At 45.9% G+C, this 18642-nt stretch overlaps 1 protein-coding gene across 1 annotated transcript in view; it reads left to right on the top strand.

The window, feature by feature from the left end:
• LOC138446500 (guanylate cyclase soluble subunit beta-2-like) overlaps positions 1-18642 on the top strand; it is a 46999-nt gene that overhangs the window by 18205 nt on the left and 10152 nt on the right. The window contains 12 exon segments of the mRNA XM_069601397.1: positions 131-242; positions 1901-2004; positions 3520-3656; positions 3658-3734; positions 8511-8557; positions 8559-8757; positions 8760-8831; positions 10458-10606; positions 11360-11483; positions 11486-11505; positions 15341-15495; positions 18441-18592. Coding sequence (XP_069457498.1) covers positions 131-242; positions 1901-2004; positions 3520-3656; positions 3658-3734; positions 8511-8557; positions 8559-8757; positions 8760-8831; positions 10458-10606; positions 11360-11483; positions 11486-11505; positions 15341-15495; positions 18441-18592 — 1348 coding nt within the window.

Genomic DNA, 18642 nt, shown 5'->3' with positions numbered 1-18642 from the left:
CTTGCTAACGTTGACCTTGCACGGCCCCATTGTTCCTCTGGCCCCATCCTAGCCAAAGGGGCTGTGTACCTCCTGTCACATGACCAGTCACATGACCAGCGGTGTATGCTTCTCTCCCTGCTATCTGCAGACCCCGGAGGCAGCTTTCCTTAGGATGAAAGAGAAATATTTGAGTGTCTCTATTTATGCCGTGAAGGAGTCCCGCTGGGAAGTTGTGAGGAACATAGTCATGTTCGGAAAAGGTGAATGGGCTCTCTTGACTTCAGCTCTGAGACCAGGGTAATTGTTTCCTGCACACAAATGGGCCAAGTCCTCTATCATCAGGATGCCACTGATTGCTTTTTTAACCCTGGATCCATTTGAAAGAATTTCAGAGGAAATACTCTACAAGAGAGGGGATACATGTATGCGTATAATAGATTCACTATGGTATACAGCAGGGTGGCTCAGATGGGAAAGAATCTGCCTGCAATGCAGGAGACCTGTTTAATCCCTGGGTCTGGAAGATCCCCTAGAGAAGGAAACGGCAACCCACTCCAGTATTCTTGCCTGGAGAATTCCTTGGACAGAGGAGCCTGGTGGGCTACAGTCCATGGGGTCACAAAGAATGGGACACGACTGAGCGATTTTCACCCCACCTTATGATAGCAGAAACTAACACAACATTTTAAATCAACTATACTCGAAAAAAACAAAAACAAAAACAAAAACATTCCCTGAGAAGCAATGGGAAAGATACGGAAGGTTAACCCCTTTGGGATAGGGTACAAGCTGGTGGAAGACCCACTTGGCGTGAATCCTGAGGATGGTCACTGATTTCTGCAGAGCTTGGATTTGGTGGGCATGGTTTATAGCTCCAAAACACTAGCTCTAACTTGCCTTCCTTTGCCCCTTTCACTTGTGCTGGGGGTGACACAGAGGCACAGTCTCCCCTGCAGTCGGGGGAAGCTGCTGGAGGGGAGACAGGACTGAGCTCCCGTTGGTGACTGTGTTGAAGAGGAGGCAGATGAATGCTGACGTTTTATCAATAACAGGAGCTTGTGGCAGCTCCTCAGGCCTTCGGGACTGCAAGGCATTTCTGGCCCGGAAGTCTGTAGATAAAAACCATGATGTCCAGGAGTGTGAAGGACGCTCTGTCGGGAGCCAGGATCACAGAGTTCTGGCCGTGTCCCTGGGGAGCTTAAGTGCTCCATCTTCCTCCTGTGAAGCGAAGGTATCAGGCTCTCGAAGGCACGCCCCCGCTGATGTCCGGTCTCACGATCAGCACATAAGACCTGAGTCAGAACAGGGGGCTGGAGACCCCTGGTCATAAACCATGGGTCATGACGACATGTGTCTGGGAGAAGATCAACTGCGCTCAAAGGACTGCATTTTGAGGCCTTCAAGCCTCTGCAAGCGAGTCAAACATGCAATTGACATCCTTTGTCTAGGAGATTTTCATATCAAAAAGGCTCCGTTTCGAATCTCCACGCCCTGCCAAATAGGGCTGTTGGATGAAATTTTCATGTGCCACCCAAAACTGTCAGTCTGCAGAGCTCCATGGCAAATGTCCCTGACGCCGGCCGGGCGCGCGCTGCACTCGGCGAGCTCATTGTCTGGCTGTCAGCGTTTCAATGCCGGCCCTGTTTTCATGGCGAGACACAATCAATTGGCCCAGGAACTCTTGAGCGGCGGGCAGAAACTTGGCAGGGGGCAGGGGGGGCGCTTCTCAACCTGGTAGCAAGTTTTCTGTTTGTTTTAATTTGGAAGCAGAATTGCCGTGGCCATCTGGAGATGCTGAGGGAGCTTGAGATGCCAAGGGGCAGGACTGCGCTTTGCCGGGAAAACGTTTGAGATAGTCTCTGGGGTTGGTTGCCCGAGTGTTGTCTGTGAATGAATGGGATTCTTTTTCTCCATCCAGGGCATCTCAGGGACAACTGTGAGCTGATTTATCCCGAGCGGCTCTGGATAGAGGTGAAGACCTTCTGCACTGCTTTTCCCTTTCACGTGATATTTGATGAATCAGTAAGGGGGACTTGTCTCTCTTGAACAGGGGATAGGCTGGGGAGGGTAGAGTAAGTGTCATAGTCAGTCTTTGACAGCTGGTGGGGACTTTCAAGTCCCTGAGGAGTACCCAGGGTTTGGGAGGCTAGGATTTAGTCTGGCAGGACTGCTACCTTCCTTCTCATTGTGGCATCTTCCAGAATGCAGCATCTTCCTGATGGATGCGGAAGGGAGCAGTTCCAGGGGGACTGAACCAGTGGGTGCATGAGCAAATTTGCCATTAGAGAAAAAGAGAAGGGACACTGAAGTCACTCCAGCAAGAGACAAAAGCCCACAGCAGCAGTGGCAGGGTGGGACTCTAAATGTGACCACTCCCCATCTTTACAGCCACCATGGATGGCTGAGTTCCACCAGGCTTGTCTTTCTGCATCCTGAAGAAGGAGGGAGAGGCCTGTACCCACTGTTCTGTGGGAGGGAAGGAGGAGGGAGAGGCCTGTACCCACTGTTCTGTGGGAGGGGTGGTGGACAGTGATCATTTAAGTGTGGTCAGTTTCCTTGGATAAAAGTGATTGATAAAACTGAATTATAAACTCATTTAAGGGCAAAATAAATTTGGTCCCAAAACTGCCAGTTACAAATGCCTTCAGCCATTCTGACTTGCTCTGATATTTATGTGAATATAAATATATATGTCACATGATCACTTACCAGTAGATGCTGGATACAGATTCTGTGATGTTTGAGGAAACATCACATGAGGGTCATCTCTGGCTGCAAAGAATTTATGATCTGAGAAAATCAAACACCCCTTGGTGAAATAACTATACATTATAAAGCTATGTACTGTGACTTTCCCCCAATGCCATGAGGATATTAGTATTAATTATTATAATTACTGCTACTATTAATATTTAAAATTCTGATCTACTTAAACACTCCCTTTCTTTTTGGGTTTTGGGCATAGAAATAGACAATTTAACGACCCTTATTCCAAATGGTTAGGTTGATTTCTATAGCCTGACAGAGTGAAGTTAATTTGAGTGTTCCTGGATAACCCTGGTTGGACTTTTTATGTAAAGGACACTTATTTTGTTTTTTCCTTCTGTGTGTTCCCTGGAGATGGCAGTGAAAGGTGACCCCACCTCCATCATGAATTCCTTTCTTCATCCAGATCTGGGTGTCAGGTCCAAGCTACAGAATTTTCTCATTCCTTTATTAGTTAATTCCAAAGAGAGACAAAGTCAGAAGACAGGACTGAAGCTCAGAAAGAACTGTTATCCCCATGGACTGCTTTAACCTCTTTCCTGTGAGTCAAGAAGTGAATGTGCTCTCAGGCCCTCCCATGCTGATCTTTTCTCTTTCAGAGGTCAGCTGCAGGTTTGCCTTTTAAATGTTTCATCACTACCGTGGTATTTATTTCATTCCCTTCACCCGTAGCGAGTCACAAAGCATGGTGGGCTGTGTTATTTCTAGGGGAACGTTTACTGTTCGGGTTGCTGTCTCTTCCGCGGTCTTACGTGTGTCCCCTGTGGATAGCTGCAGGTTAAACAAGGTTAAATGAGCATTCAGAAGTATGTTCCGGGTCTCCAAACCCAGAAGATTCGATTAGATGAGTACTTCTCCATTGTCCATCCGCAAGTCACCTTCAACATTTTCAGCATCTGCAAATTTATCAAGTCAATTTGTCCTGAAGGCACTCAGGGAGATGCTGCCTGCAGCCTGGAGAAGTCAGCCCGCGCTCAAACTCCGAGGTAGTAACTTGCTCCTTCCTGGTTGCTCTCTGCCCTGGGAGACCAGACAGAAAGGGAAGAAGCAGTTTTCTAATTTCCTCAAAAAAGCTGGCTAAAAAGTGGGGGACTACATTGACAGCGGCGTATGTTTTTTCCATTTGGCTTCATCTGGTAGCAATATATTTTATTTCTTTAAACCATGTCTAGTTTAGGCATAAAGGAACTCTGATTATATTTACATGTAATTATAAAGTTCTGGTTTCTGTTACCAGAATTTTCAGAATACAGGTGGTACTATTTGTACTCAAGTAATGGTCTGTCCTTTATACAGTAACATGATCATCTGCCCTACTGTTAATAGGGCACACATTTTTGTTTTGGCTTTGTTTCAATTATAGTAAAATTTACAGAATATGAAGTCTACCATTTTAACCCTTTTTCAGTGTACAGTTCAGTAGGGGTAAGTGCATTCACAAAGTTGTGCAAACACCACCATCCATCTCCAGAAGTTAATCATCTTGCAATACTGAAACTCTATGCTCATGAAACACCAACTCCTTATTTTCCCCAACCCCGCATCCTGACAATCACCACTCTGCTTTCTGTCTCTATGAATCTGATTAATTTAGGTGCCTCATATAAGTGGAACCATATAGTATTTGTCCTTTTGTGACTGTCGATTTTCACTTAGCATAATGTCCTCAAGGTTCATCCGTGTTGTCACATGTCAGAATTCCCTTCCTTTTTAAGGCTGAATTATTATTATTCCCACATGTATAGACTATACTTTACTTATTCCCTCATCTCTCAGTGGATTGTTGCGCTGCTTTCACTTTTTGAGTAATGAATAATGCTCCTGGGAACATGGGTGTACAGACGTTTCATCGAGTCCCTACTTTCACTTCCTTTCAGTTTATATCCGCAAGTGGAATTGCTGGATCACATGGCAATCCTATTTTTAATTTATTGAGAAACTGCCATACTGTTTTCCATAGCTGCTGCACCATTTCATATTTCCATCAGTAGTTCACAAGGGCTCCAATCTGTCTGCTTTCTCATGGATACGTGTTCTTTTCTGTTATTGTTTTGGGTTTTTTTTTGGGGATAATATTATCCTAATGGGTATGAAGTGGTATCTCACCGTGGTTTTAGTTTGCATTTCCCTAACAATTAGTGATGTTCAGTGCCATTTGCATATCTTCTTTGGAGAAATGTCTATTCAAATTATTTGCCCATTTCTCAATCAGGTTGTTTGGATTTTATTGTTGTCTTGTAAGAGTTCTTCATGTTTTCCAGATATTAACCCCTTATCATTTGCAAATATTTTCTCCCACCCTGTGGGGTTTCTTTTCACTCTGTTGATTGTATTGTTGGCACACAAGGTTTTAATTTTTATATTCTCCCATTTACCTATTTTTCCTTTTGTGGCCTGTGGTTTTGCTGTCACATCAGAGAAATCATTGCCAAATCCAACGTCATGAAGCTTTTCTTATGATTTCTTCTAAGGGTTTCATTGATTTAGCTCTTACATTTCGTCTTTGACCCATTTTGAATTAATTTTTTAACATGCTACAAGGCGCACATACTTTGAGCTTTCTGTTGGACTAGTAGGTATTGTAGGCAAAAACACAGGCAGAGTGGTGGGGACATCTGAGAGGAAAATGACATGTTCTGGGAACCCTGATTGAACTTTAGAGTGGGATGATGGGAGAAGAGGCTGGTGAGATGAGGACTTGAGCTTTATCCTGTAGTTGGAGACATTTTTTACGTGTCTACCGTGATCAGATTTGAGATTTAGAATGGTCATTCTGGAGCCACATGAAGGATGGACCAGGGGTGTTGAGAAGATGGAGGCTGGGAGGCCAGGGGATGCCGCCCCTGGAGAGCAGGCGGGAAGCTCAGCGTGCTGAGTGCAGCCAAGCAGGGACCCTGGGGTGCTGACGGGGGAACAGACTCCTGAGGGAGTTAAGGCAGAAACTGGTGTAGAGGTTAAAAAAGAGAATATTTGGGTAATTATTAGCTTTCTTGCTTAGGTAACTGGTTATAAAGGTGTGATTAAGGAAAGATGGTATTGACAACTTGAGTACAACTTTGTCAGTATCCTCTTCCATAAACCTACAGCAGTGTGCCCGAGTTATGGTAGGGACTAAAAATGTCTGTGATAAAAGAGTTAAGAAAAGAGATTTGTAGATGGGACTAAAGGTGAGCCCAGTTGGAAACATCCATGTATAAACACCTAATAGACAATAATAATAATAAATCATTTAACAAGGACTATAAACTGTCACAATTTAGAGGGCAATTTGGCAATATGTATCAAAAATCTTAAAATGAGCATATTTTTGCCTAAGAATATATCCTTTAACAAAATAGCCACAATTATGCACAATGATGTACTTCAAGGTTCAGTTCAGTTCAGTCACTCAGTTGTGTCTGACTCTTTGCGATCCCATGAATCGCAGCACGCCAGGCCTCCCTGTCCATCACCACCTACCGGAGTTCACTCAAACTCACGTCCATCGAGTTGGTGATGCCATCCAGCCATCTCATCCTCTGTCGTCCCCTTCTCCTGCCCCCAATCCCTCCCAGCATCAGAGTCTTTTCCAATGAGTCAACTCTTCCCATGAGGGGGCCAAAGTACTGGAGTTTCAGCTTTAGCATCATTCCTTCTAAAGAACACCCAGGACTAATCTCCTTCAGAATGGACTGGTTGGATCTCCTTGCAGTCCAAGGGACTCTCAAGAGTCTTCTCCAACACCACAGTTCAAAAGCATCAATTCTTCAGTGCGCAGCCGTCTTCACAGTCCAACTCTCACATCCATACATGACCACTGGAAAAACCATAGCCTTGACTAAACGGACCTTTGTTGGCAAAGTAATGTCTCTGCTTTTGAATATGCTATCTAGGTTGGTCATAACCTTCCTTCCAAGGAGCAAGCGTCTTTTAATTTCATGACTGCAGTCACCATCTACAGTGATTTTAGAGCCCCAAAAGATAAAGTCTGACACTGTTTCCACTGTTTTCCCCTCTATTTCCCATGAAGTGATGGGACCAGATGCCATGATCTTTGTATTCTGAATGTTGAGCTTTAAGCCAACTTTTTCACTCTCCACTTTCACTTTCATCAAGAGGCTTTTTAGTTTCTCTTCACTTTCTGCCATAAGGGCAGTGTCATCTGCATAGCTGAGGTTATTGATATTTCTCCCGGCAATCTTGATTCCAGCTTGTGCTTCTTCTAGCCCAGCGTTTCTCATGATGTACTCTGCATGTAAGTTAAATAAGCAGGGTGACAATATACAGCCTTGACGTGCTCCTTTTCCTATTTGGAACCAGTCTGTTGTTCCATGTCCAGTTCTAACTGTTGCTTCCTGACCTGCATATAGGTTTCTCAAGAGGCAGGTCAGGTGGTCTGGTATTCTCATGTCTTGAAGAATTTTCCACAGTTTATTGTGATCCAATCAAAGGCTTTGGCATAGTCAATAAAGCAGAAATAGATGGTTTTCTGGAACTCTCTTGCTTTTTCGATGATCCAGTGGTTGGCGATTTGATCTCTGGTTCCTCTGCCTTTTCTAAATCCAGCTTGAACATCTGGAATTTCATGGTTCACGTATTGCCGAAGCCTGGCTTGGAGAATTTTGAGCATTACTTTACTAGTGTGTGAGATGAGTGCAATTGTGCGGTAGTTTGAGCATTCTTTGGCATTGCCTTTCTTTGGGATTGGAATGAAAACTGACCTTTTCCAGTCCTGTGGCCACTGCTGAGTTTCCCAAATTTGCTGGCATATGGAGTGCAGCACTTTCACAGCATCATCTTTCAGGATTTGAAATAGCTCAACTGGAATTCCATCACCTCCACTAGCTTTGTTCGTAGTGATGCTTTCTAAGGCCCACTTGACTTCACATTCCAGGATGTCTGGCTCTAGGTGAGTGATCACACTCAGTACTTCAAGGTAGTTCACTGTATATGGAATGATGAAATAGATATCATATAATCAATGTTAGCTTATTGCTTAAATAAAGTACAGTATAACCCATGTACCCAGCAAACAGTGACACCTATCTATATTTAATGCTATGAAAGAATATCTATTATAGAATTTAAGTGAAAAATTGAGCTTACTCAAAGAAGATGGCTGATAATCCCATTTTTGGGGAGTGAAAAGATATACCTCCAAATATTAACAGCAATTATCAGTGGTGTGATTGTGGGTGATTTTTATTATTTTCTTCCACTTTTTTGCATTTTCTGCAGTGAATGTCTACTGCTTTTATAATAAGAGAATAGACATAAATTGTTAAAAGTAATAGGTATCTTGAGTCCAGGAAGCAAGGTTTTTCCATAAATTCACTGTGGGAGTGCAGTTGGGGCATGCTGACGCCAGCATCTAAGGGTTGAGTGAAAGTCCTAAAGGAGAGATGGAAAGAGGTAGGAGAAATCTAAGTGAAAGCAGGGTCAGAAAAGTCCCCAGAAGTGAGGTAGATTCCAGGAAGCAGGATTAGCTCTACACCCTTAAATGGCAGAAGGGCCCAGTGAGGAAAAGACTTGTGTTACAGGAAAGGTAGTTTGGAGGTCATGGACGGGGGTCCCTTCAAGGTAAGAAAAGCAGCGGTGGAGAGAGCTGCTGTGGACAGAGCGGGAGTGCAGGATGTGGAGACAGGAAGAAAGGAGAGGACTTTCAGGACCTTCACGGAGAGGGGAGGAGCGCGACTGAGCCGTGCGAGCAGGGCGGGCCGTGGGGGTGGCGGTCGGGCGCCGTGTGCCCTGCCACCTTGTCCCATCTCTCTCCCGGGCGGAAGGCCAGATGATCTGGACGGAGCCCCTGCGCCGCGTGTTGTACCTGTGGCTCCCCCAGGCTCCGCAGCCTGCAGGAGCTGGAGGAGCGCCGGATGCACCTCTCCGACATCGCCCCCCACGACCCCACCAGGGACCTCATCCTCCTCAACCAGCAGCGCCTGGCGGAGATCGAGCTGTCCAACCAGCTGGAGAGGAAGGAGGAGGAGCTGCGGGTCCTCTCCACGCACTTGGCCGCAGAAAAGAAGACGACCAGACCTTGCTGTACGCCATGCTGCCTGAGCACGTGGCCAACCAGCTGAAGGAGGGCAGGAAGGTCGCCGCAGGTGAGGTGTGCCGGCCCCGCACAGGGCGCCTTGCTGGCTCGGGGCGCCCGCTCTGAAACCAGGCAGATCAAGGTTTGGAGTCTGTCTCCATCGCTTGTTAGCAACTGTGGTCTTGGGCTCATTACTTAAGCTCCATAGCCTAGCTTTCTTCTTTCTACCTTGAGAATAATAATAGTGACCATATAGGGTTCTTCACCACAATTGGAAATGACGTGGTAATGAAAGTGTCAGTGGCTCAGTCGTGTCTGACTCTGTAACCCCATGGACTGTGGCCTGCCAGGCTCCTCTGCCCATGGAATTCTCCAGGCAAGAATACTGGAGTGGGCAGCCCTTCCCTTCTCCAGGGGAATCTTCCCAACCCAGGGATGGAACCCGACCCAGGTCCCCAGCATCCAGGTCTCCCGCATTGCAGGCAGATTCTTCACTGTCTGAGCCACTAGGGAAGCTGATACAGTCACGCTAAATAAATAAAGGGATGTCCCTAAGGACCATTCTGGGAAAGCAAGCTTTTTCTAGAGGGAAGGCAGCCATGTTTATTCCAAACTCACTTTCCGCTGGTCACCAGCAAGTGTTCATTTCACCAGGCAAGCATGGGAAGCTGAGTGCCAAGGTGCTGTCCTGGGTGCTGGGACTCAAAGAAGCTTATAGTCTTGTGAGTTTGACTGGTACCTACAGAATACATTAATGGGGGTGACTGAAAAAAAGGAAATTTATGTGCATTAAGGAGAAGTTATCTTGCCAGGATCTCTGTTAGATAGGTTATATATGCTCTCTCATTTAATTTTCTGAACATTTCCAGAAGGGAGGTGTTATTAGCTAAAAGGGTGGAACAAGTTCACTCCAGTTAATGAGTAAAAGAGCAGGAAACAGATCAGAAGTCCATTTAACTCCAAATTTCGTCCTTCTTTCCCCACCATGGAAGTTACTCTAGAAACATAGATAACACAGAAATTCATGGTTTATAAATGTCAGAAGAGAAAGAGACAGGGGTTAGGTGTGGGGGTGAAGGCTGATATATAGAGTGTGGCACCTGAGTTGGGCCGCCTTGAGTTCTGCCAAAAAAAAAATAAGGAAAGGCATTTCAAGAGAATGGCACAGCAAGAATCAAGGTAAGGCACTCTGAGGGTAAACACGGCAGGGTGTTGTACCTGGAACACAGGGGTACATGGTGAAGGGTTGCCTGCTGAGTTCTGAGTGGGTGTCCCTCTGGTAATAATCTCCCCTCCATGGAACTTTCCCATCCCTTTGTGTCTCCCGTGGTTCAGGCTTTGCTTTAACTCACCGACCTCTCTGTAAGCCGGTGTCCACCCAGACCATCCGGACATCCCCTGGTGCTCTGCACATCCTATTAAGTGTTTGTTTGCACTCTGCTTCCCTAGACTAGGCACTCCTTATGGGCAAGGACTCCTGTTTGCTTCATATCATACGATTCCACCAGCATGATGACCAGCTCATAACAGACATGCAACAGATGTCTGGTGGGTGGATGGTGAATGGTGATGCGGACCAGCTTCCTTCTCCCTGCGCCACACTCAAATTTGGTTCCTAAAGGCTACTTGAATCCAGAATTAATAGAACTATTATTCTACATCCTTGGCTCTCCCTGACATCTGGTTTATGTTGCAGGAGAATTTAAAACCTGCACGATTCTCTTCAGTGACGTGGTGACGTTTACGAACATCTGTGCTGCCTGCGAACCTATCCAGATAGTGAACATGCTGAATTCAACGTACTCCAAGTTCGACAGGTTAACCGGCATCCATGAGGTCTACAAAGTAAGCATGTGGTGCCCTGGGCTGTGTGTGTCCCTGTGTGTCGGGGCAGGGTGCGTACCTGGTGTTGGGTCTTCATTTTTCCTCTCCCCTCACTAGTCTAGGGTTTGGTGTGGATGCCAGAGGGGATGGGAGGAAGAACTAAAAATTTAAATTTTTCAAAAATCCTTCTATACTGCCCAGTGGTAAGTTTGCCTTCAAGAGGCATACTGTTTTCCCAGAGAATGCTATGCCTTCATTTCAGCAGCCAGTCTAACCTAAATGTGTATCTAATATATAGTGTTATATGTGGCTCTAATAGACAGCTTGGTCCTCTCTGGGACTTGCCTCTGCCAAAAGCAGAAAGAACTTTTGGCTCCCTTGTGGCATCTCCTGAGTCATTTTTCTTTCTCACCTCACCCTCCCTCATGCCCCTCACATCCATAGAAAATAACCACCAGCTTTTAATATGGTCCTTCTATCAATGTGTGTGTGTTAGTCACCCAGTTATGTCTGGCTCTCTGTGACCCCAGGGACTGTAGCCCACCAGACTTCTCTGTCCATGGGATTTTTCAGGCAAGAATACTGAAGTGGGTGGCCAGTTCCTTCTCCCGGGGCTGGGTGGGGGAGGTGTGGTCTTCCCAACCCAGGGACCAAATCTGGTTCTCCCGCATTTGCAGGCAGGTTCTTTACCAGAGATTGACAAAAAAATATGTAGTGTTATATTTAGCGCATTAAGAAAACCCTCTGAATTCCCTCTTATTTCCCCCCTCATAGGTGGAAACAATAGGAGATGCTTATATGGTGGTGGGGGGTGTACCAGGGCCTGTTGGAAGCCACGCTCAGAGAGTAGTGAACTTTGCCTTGGGAATGATGATTTCTGCAAAAGAAGTGATGAATCCTTTACCGGAGAACCCATCCAGGTAAAGAGTAACCGAGTTCTTTGCTTAATACCAGTTACCTCACACAATATAGTAGAATTCTATTAGTCTGCTTGGATGGCTCCTGGGTATGTGACATAATTGAAATGGGTCATTTCTCCCAACTTGTCTCTTCTCTTGCATAAAGTAACAGAGATATTAGGATGTTATTGCCTCTGCTGCTGCTGCTAAATTGCTTCAGTAGTGTCCAACTCTATGCGACCCCATAGATAGCAGCCCACCAGGCTCCTCTGTCCCTGGGATTCTCGAGGCAAGAATACTAGAGTGGGTTCCCATTTCCTTATCCAGGTTATTGCCTCAGCTTTTCCCAAATTTGAGAAGAGGCTTCAGAGTTCAGGGTTATGATGGGGTTAATGCAGGCTTCCTTTGTCCCTAATCCTGGCTTAGTGGATTTCCATCCTTAGGAAGCCAGCTCGTTTCCAATTCCTGCCTTTTTGCTCGGGCATTTTCAACAAGTGGTTCAGGTTGACTAAACAGCCAACTTCTCTTTGCTTAGGGAAGTTGTGTATCCGACATGCCGTCTGACGGGTTCGGAACTCAGGCTGAGGTGTGAAACTGTCTCCAGCCAGCAGGCCAGACACCGTGGTGCCGTAAGATATTCACAATAGCTCTCCCTCCAGCACGTGGCCACGAGCGAGACATCTGCTCGCCTTTTTCACAGGAACACAGGAAGCTGCTTTTCCAAGTATGGAAGTTTGTTCACACTATAAAAGTTGGACGCTTTTGATGATGAAAAGTAAATGCCATCTTCTGTCTGCTCGGCTGAGCCCAGCGGTCCCGAGGTGGTCTGGAACAGTCTCTGTCCTCTAAAAATCAAAGTCCCTTCACAGCTCCTGTCAATCAGATCTGTGCAATCAACTAAACAGCCAGCTAAAAACAAAGCCGGCTATAAGGTGGAGTAGGATTTTCCCTAGCAATAGCCCCTGTGTAGGGGATTCTGAAATGTGCCACGTTCACCATCCCCTTAACGATTTAGAAGCTGAGGAGTACTGCAGGCACTGGTAGTGGTGTCTGTGGCAGTCTTCAGAGCAAAAGCTGGTCACAGGTCATGTCCATGATACTGGCCCATTGCACACACACAGAGACAGCTGTTGTATAAAACCCCCAATGTCATAAATAAAAAATCAGGAAGGGAAGTAATGAGAGAGAAGAGACAAGAAGGTCAGAAATGAGATAAGTGTTTTGGTTAAAAAATTCTAATGAAAGCCATGCGCACATTTGTGCATGCCAAATCCTTCCGGTCATGTCCAACTCTGTGCAGCTCTATGGACTGTAGCCCCCAGGCTCCTGGGTCCATGGGATTCCCCAGGCAAGAATACTGGAATGGGTTGCCATGCCCTCCTCCAGGGGATCTTCCTGAACCAGGGATCGAACCCGTGTCTCTTATGTCTCCTGCACTGGCAGGCAGGTTCTTTACCATTAGCACCACCTAAAAACCCCCAATGAAAGCCATTGAAGAATATGGAAAATACACTGTTGTGTAAATAGAGTGTCTGTTTGTGAAAGAGGCATGGCAACAGAGATGGTAATAGTGCTACACCAATATGATTGAAAATGAACAATGAATTCCTGGAAAATTGCATAGTGAACTTACCAATCGGGGGAAGAAAAAGAGGAAAAGATGTTATCAACTCTAAGGATAGAAATAGGGAATAGGGACTTCCCTGGTGGTCCAGTGGCTAAGACTTTATGCTCCCAATGCAGGGGGCCTGGGTTCAATCCCTGGTTAGGGAACTAGATCTCACATGCAGCAACTAAAGAAAGATCCCATGTGTGCAACTGAGACCTGGCACAGCCAAATAAATAAATATATAAAAAAAAAAGGTGACATAGGAGTCTCATTAAATATCCACCAGAAACTGCGTATCATGTGAGTTAATTTAAGGAAGTAGAGGAAAGGGCTGGAGACATCCTCTCCCTTAAAATTAATACTCATTGAGATCTTTCATTCTGTCACTTGTGAAGTCTATAATCCACATTTGCTGAGATCATCCTTGCATGAAAGTAAGGTGCTTTAAAGGATTCAGAGAAAAGAGTTTAAAATCTTATTTTAAGGAAAAGAAAATCTGCCATGGAAAGATGAAAAGACAAGTAATGTGGGATGTAGAAAGCTGCAAGAGAATCTGTTTCCACATGCATGCTCAGTTGTGTCCGACTCTTTGTGACCTCACGGACTGTGGCCCACCAGGCTCTTCTGTTCATGGGATTCTCCAGGCAAGAATACTAGAGTGGGTTGCCATGCCCTCCTCCAGGGGATCTTCCCAACCCAGGGAATGAACCCATCTCTGTATTTCCTGCACTGAGGGCAGATTCTTTACTGTTGAGCCACTGGAGTAGTTAAAAAAAAAAAAATCACATAGAAAAGAAATAGAAAGGAACTAAATTCCAGAAAGTGGCAAGACCTTTCAAGAGGAAACCCATGATGTTTCTTCCCTAGACAGCAGCAGAAATAAGCCACCAAAGGGGAGGCTAAGATGAAACCCATCTAAAGTTTAGTGACATTTTCATGGCCACCTTGGAGCTAGAATGACGGGTTAGAATCTCAAAGAGCTCGACTTTGATAAGTTCTAGCCACAGAGTCTCTAGCCATTTGCCAACATTTTCCCCACAGATCTTCACAAATGCATAGGTTCATTTGGTCAAAGGCTATGAATAGGGGAGGAGACCTGAGAGAGAGCTCCAGTTCCAGAAGTATATGGGGCCTTCCCAAACACAAGTTGCTGGCCCATGGAAGGGTATTGTTAGGGAAAGGGAACCATGACACATTGCTCCGAGGTACGTACGAAACTCATATGCTGATGCTTTAATCCCTGCTACCTCATGAAGGTGACTGAATTGGACTGCATTGGCAGATAGGGCCTCATAAGGGGTGAACAAGTCAAAATCAGGCTGTTAGGGTGAATTCTACTCCAGTCTGACTGATGTCCTTAATAAGAAGAGAAATTTGGAGACAGGAAGAGATACCAAGGATGCGTACACACAGGGAAGAGAGTGTGAGAACACAGCAAAAAGGCAGCCATCTGCAAGCCAAGGAGAGGGACCTCAGGATCAGACTTGCTGACACCTTGATCTTGGATTTCCAGACTTCAGAGCTGTGAGAAAGTAAATTTCTCTTGTCTAAACCACTCAGTTGTGGCATTTTGTTGGCCCCAGCAGACTAATATATTTATCAAAATTTTAAATGTCTGCTTATTAAGGAAAAATGTATATATAAAGTCACAGAATGTCCTCCATGTATAGATCTACCTTGCGATTCAAGAGTTCCATTTCTAGATATTTTCCTAAGAAAAATGGAAAATGTATGTCCACAAAAAGATCGGTATGAGACTGTTCATAACAGCTCCAAATGGGAAATAACCTAAATGCTCATGAAGAGAAGCCTGGACTAATACATTGTGATGTAATTCTTACAACAGAATAGTATTTAAAAGTAAAAGAGTGAACTGCTGATACATATAATATGGGTGAATCTCAAAAACATGGATTTTGATCAATGAAGTCTGATACGAAACAGACTATGCTACATAACTCCATGTACGTGAAGTTGGAGGACAGGAAAATTCCTCTTGGGGAGAGGAAATAAAGTAGTGACCTCCGCAGGGAGAGATGGAACTTAACTGGAAAGGGGACGAGATAATTTTGCAAGGTGATGAAGACAGTCTGTGTTTGATTTTGATTGGTGGCTCAGGGGTATTTGCCAAACTGGTGGAGCTAAATACCTTAAAGTCTTTTTTATTTTATGTAACTTATACCTCAACTTAAGAGTAAAAATAAGAGTATTTGATGGTCCCTTTTCAGTCAGTTTCTCTCTGTGCAGATCAGAGTGGGGATCCACACGGGACAAGTCTTGGCAGGTGTTGTGGGGGACAAGATGCCACGGTACTGCTTGTTTGGCGACACTGTGAACACAGCCTCTCAGATGGAAAGTCATGGGCTTCCCAGCAAAGTGCATCTCGGCCCCACGACCTACAGGTACCACTGATTCCGCTCCTTGCCCCTTCTTCTTCCAGAAGGTACAGAGTACCTCACAGCTATCAGATGCAGGTAGTCTACTTCCAGCCGTTGCTTGTTTTTGTAAATAAAGGTTTATTGAAACCCAGCCAGGATCTTTATCTTATCCACGGCTGCATTCACGCTACCACAGCAAAGCTGAGTCGTTGAGCAGCTGAGCAGAGACCGTGGTCCCTAAAGCTGAAAATATTTCCTATCTGGTCTTTTATGAAGGAAAAAAGTTTGCTGACCCCTGGTGTAGTGCAGGAAGAAAGAAATATTCACAGATAATTAGTTTTAAAGTGTGAGAAGTGCAGTGGTCACGATATGCATGAAACAATACTTACAGTTTGCTGAGAACTTGTTAGAGGCCACAGTCTCTAAGTTCATCAACATAAGTAAGTAAGTGTTAATTGCTCAATCATTCCTGACTCTTTGTGACCCCATGGACTGCAGCCCATGAGGCTCCTGTGTCCATAAGATTTTCCGGGCAAGGATCCTGGAGTGGGTTGCCATTTTCTTCTCCAGGGGATCTTCCCGACCCAGGGATCGAACCTGGGCCTCCTGCACGGCAGACATCTTTACCGGCTGAACTACAAGGGAAGCCCTCGTCAACATATGTTAGTCCATTTACTGTTGCGACAACCCTATGAAGATATACTATTATCATTCTCATCTACAGATGAGAAAAAAAAAATCAGGCACAAAGAGGTAATTCACTCGCTTCAGGTCACAAGTTGGCTAGCAAGGAAAATGGCCTGGATATAACCCAGGGAGTCAGGCTTTAACCATCCATTCCCATGCCTGTGAGAATTATTGTGTGTGTTGTGGGGCACAGGAGCCCAGCCCAGTAAGGAGATTCTGTGTGGAGAAGGGAGTTTCCTGAGCTGGGTCTTGAACAAGGAACTCCAGAGCAGAGTTTAGCCTAAACTGGGATATTGGAGTGAATATCCAGCAGTACAAACACAGACGTAGAATAAGGGCTGAGAACTGTAAATGATTTAGCATTGCTGGGGTGGAAGCTTTGAGGCAGAAAGTGGGGAGAGCTGTGTGTGCCTCCCTGAGGGGCAGGGCTCACACCGACGGTGAAGAGTGTGAGCCCCTAAGGAGTGTGAGCTTGGACACGACGGCAAGGTCAGGGTCCTGCTTGACACTGACCGTCACTCAAGGCCATGTAAGGGCAGATTTGAGCATCACGAGATGGGAAAGACAAGACTTGTTAAGAGTTTGGTTTGAACCAGAACATTCGTTGGTAGGAATCTGAGGATAAAATCAATTAAATTTGGTAATTGGTAGAAATGGGGTCTGAGAAAGAGGGAGGAGCCTTGACTGTCTCCCAGGTCTCCATCGTGGGTAACTTGGGCCTGAATCTCATCATCTGAGATGCGACAAGGGAAAAGGGATTCCAGTCCAGGAGGGAGATGATAAGCTCAGGTTTGGAAGTATTGAATCAAAGGAACTGGGAAGCATCTAGAGAGAAGTGGCATTAACTCACTGGGTGAGATTTGGAATCAGGCTGTTGGTTGGGAAACCAGGCTTGGAGTAATAACACAGAGGTGGTTATCCCACCTGCAGAGGGATGCCGCGTGAGAAGGACAATGGGGAGAACTAACATTTCCCTGGCAGATGGAGGAAGGAGCCATGGAAAAGGCAGGAGAGGCAGAGAGTTCAGGAAGAGAAGCACCCTTCTGGCTATTTTTATGGAGGAAGAATGGAACGAAAATATCAACTATAATTGGGCTTCCCCTGGTGGCTCTCTGATGGATTCCATGGCAAGGAGTGAAAAATAGTCAGAGATGTGGGAACATTATCAGAAGTAACTGTGGTCAGTGAGGGGCAGGGGAATGAATAGACACTGGATTGTGGGTTGAAGGATAAAAGGAACGAGCATTCGTATGGCATTAAAGCAGAAGATGAACAAGTAAGAAGATTTTTACTTCTGTTATGGAAATGGCAATCCACTCCAGCACTCTTGCCTGGAAAATCCCATGGATGGAGGAGCCTGATAGGCTACAGTCCATGGGGTCGCAAAGAGTCAGACACGACTGAGCGACTTCACTCACTAGGATGGAAGAGACCTTAGCAAGCTGGTTAGGCTTAGGGGAGGAGGCAAATGGAGAGGGAGCTGAAGATAAAAGAAGAGGTGGCCCAGGGGCTGGGCCTTGAGGAGGTGGGAGTGGATTTTGTGTGGGCACCCTTCAACAAGATACTTCAACCTCTGAAGCTGGGGGAAGGGCAGGTGTGGTCAATGGGATGAGAAGGTGCAGGGTCTCGGCTCTAAGGGTTCCAGTTTGTGGACAGATCAGGTGACAGAGTGGGCTTTGCTGGTGGCTCAGTGGTAAAGAATCTGCCTGCTATTCAGAAGACCAGGTTCGATCCCTGGGTTGGGAAGATCCCCTGGAGGAGGGCATGGCAACCCACTCCAGTATTCTTGCCTGGAGAATCCCCATGGACAGAGGAGCCTGGTGGGCTACAGTCCGTAGAGTCCCAAAGAGTCCGACACGATTGAGCAGCTAAACAAGTCACGCGGTAGGATGCACGGTCGGCAGCATGTGGGCGAGGAGCTCAGGTGCCTAATGAGGGGATGTGAGGAGCCTGGTGAAGGTCTGAAATCTCCATGAAACCAGGCAAAGCCAAGGTCAAGGGAAGACTGATGAGTGCTAAGCCCTGGCTGGGGCAGCTGACTGTGAACCGGACGTGATGTTAGTCTGCACTGGTCTGTGGTGTGTCTTCGGCATCTCTCCACAGCCAGTAAATACATAAACACGTGCAGTTTCCTAGTCACTCTGCAGCCCTGTCCCTTTGCACAGGCCCCTCCCCGTTCACTTGGGTCTCAGACTTCTCCTCGCACATCATCCTGCCCACTGCAGCCCACTCTTGAGTCACAGCTCTGTGACCTGGGGCATCTTTTTCTCTTCTCTGTGCAGAGCCTTGGAGAATCAAGGGTTTGAAATAACTGAGCGGGGTGAAATCGAAGCGAAAGGGAAAGGGAAGATGACCACCTACTTTCTGATACGAAACGTGAAGGCCTCAGAGGATGAGATCATGGGGAAACCTCAGGCTCGGCTTGATTCTGAGGGTAAGCAAGAAAGAGAAGCCTCATCAATACTCCTATTGGGTGTTTTTTCC

This window comes from Ovis canadensis, chromosome 10 (genome assembly GCF_042477335.2).
Source record: "Ovis canadensis isolate MfBH-ARS-UI-01 breed Bighorn chromosome 10, ARS-UI_OviCan_v2, whole genome shotgun sequence".
Lineage (NCBI taxonomy): Eukaryota > Metazoa > Chordata > Mammalia > Artiodactyla > Bovidae > Ovis > Ovis canadensis.
This window is presented reverse-complemented; position numbering and strand designations above follow the sequence as displayed.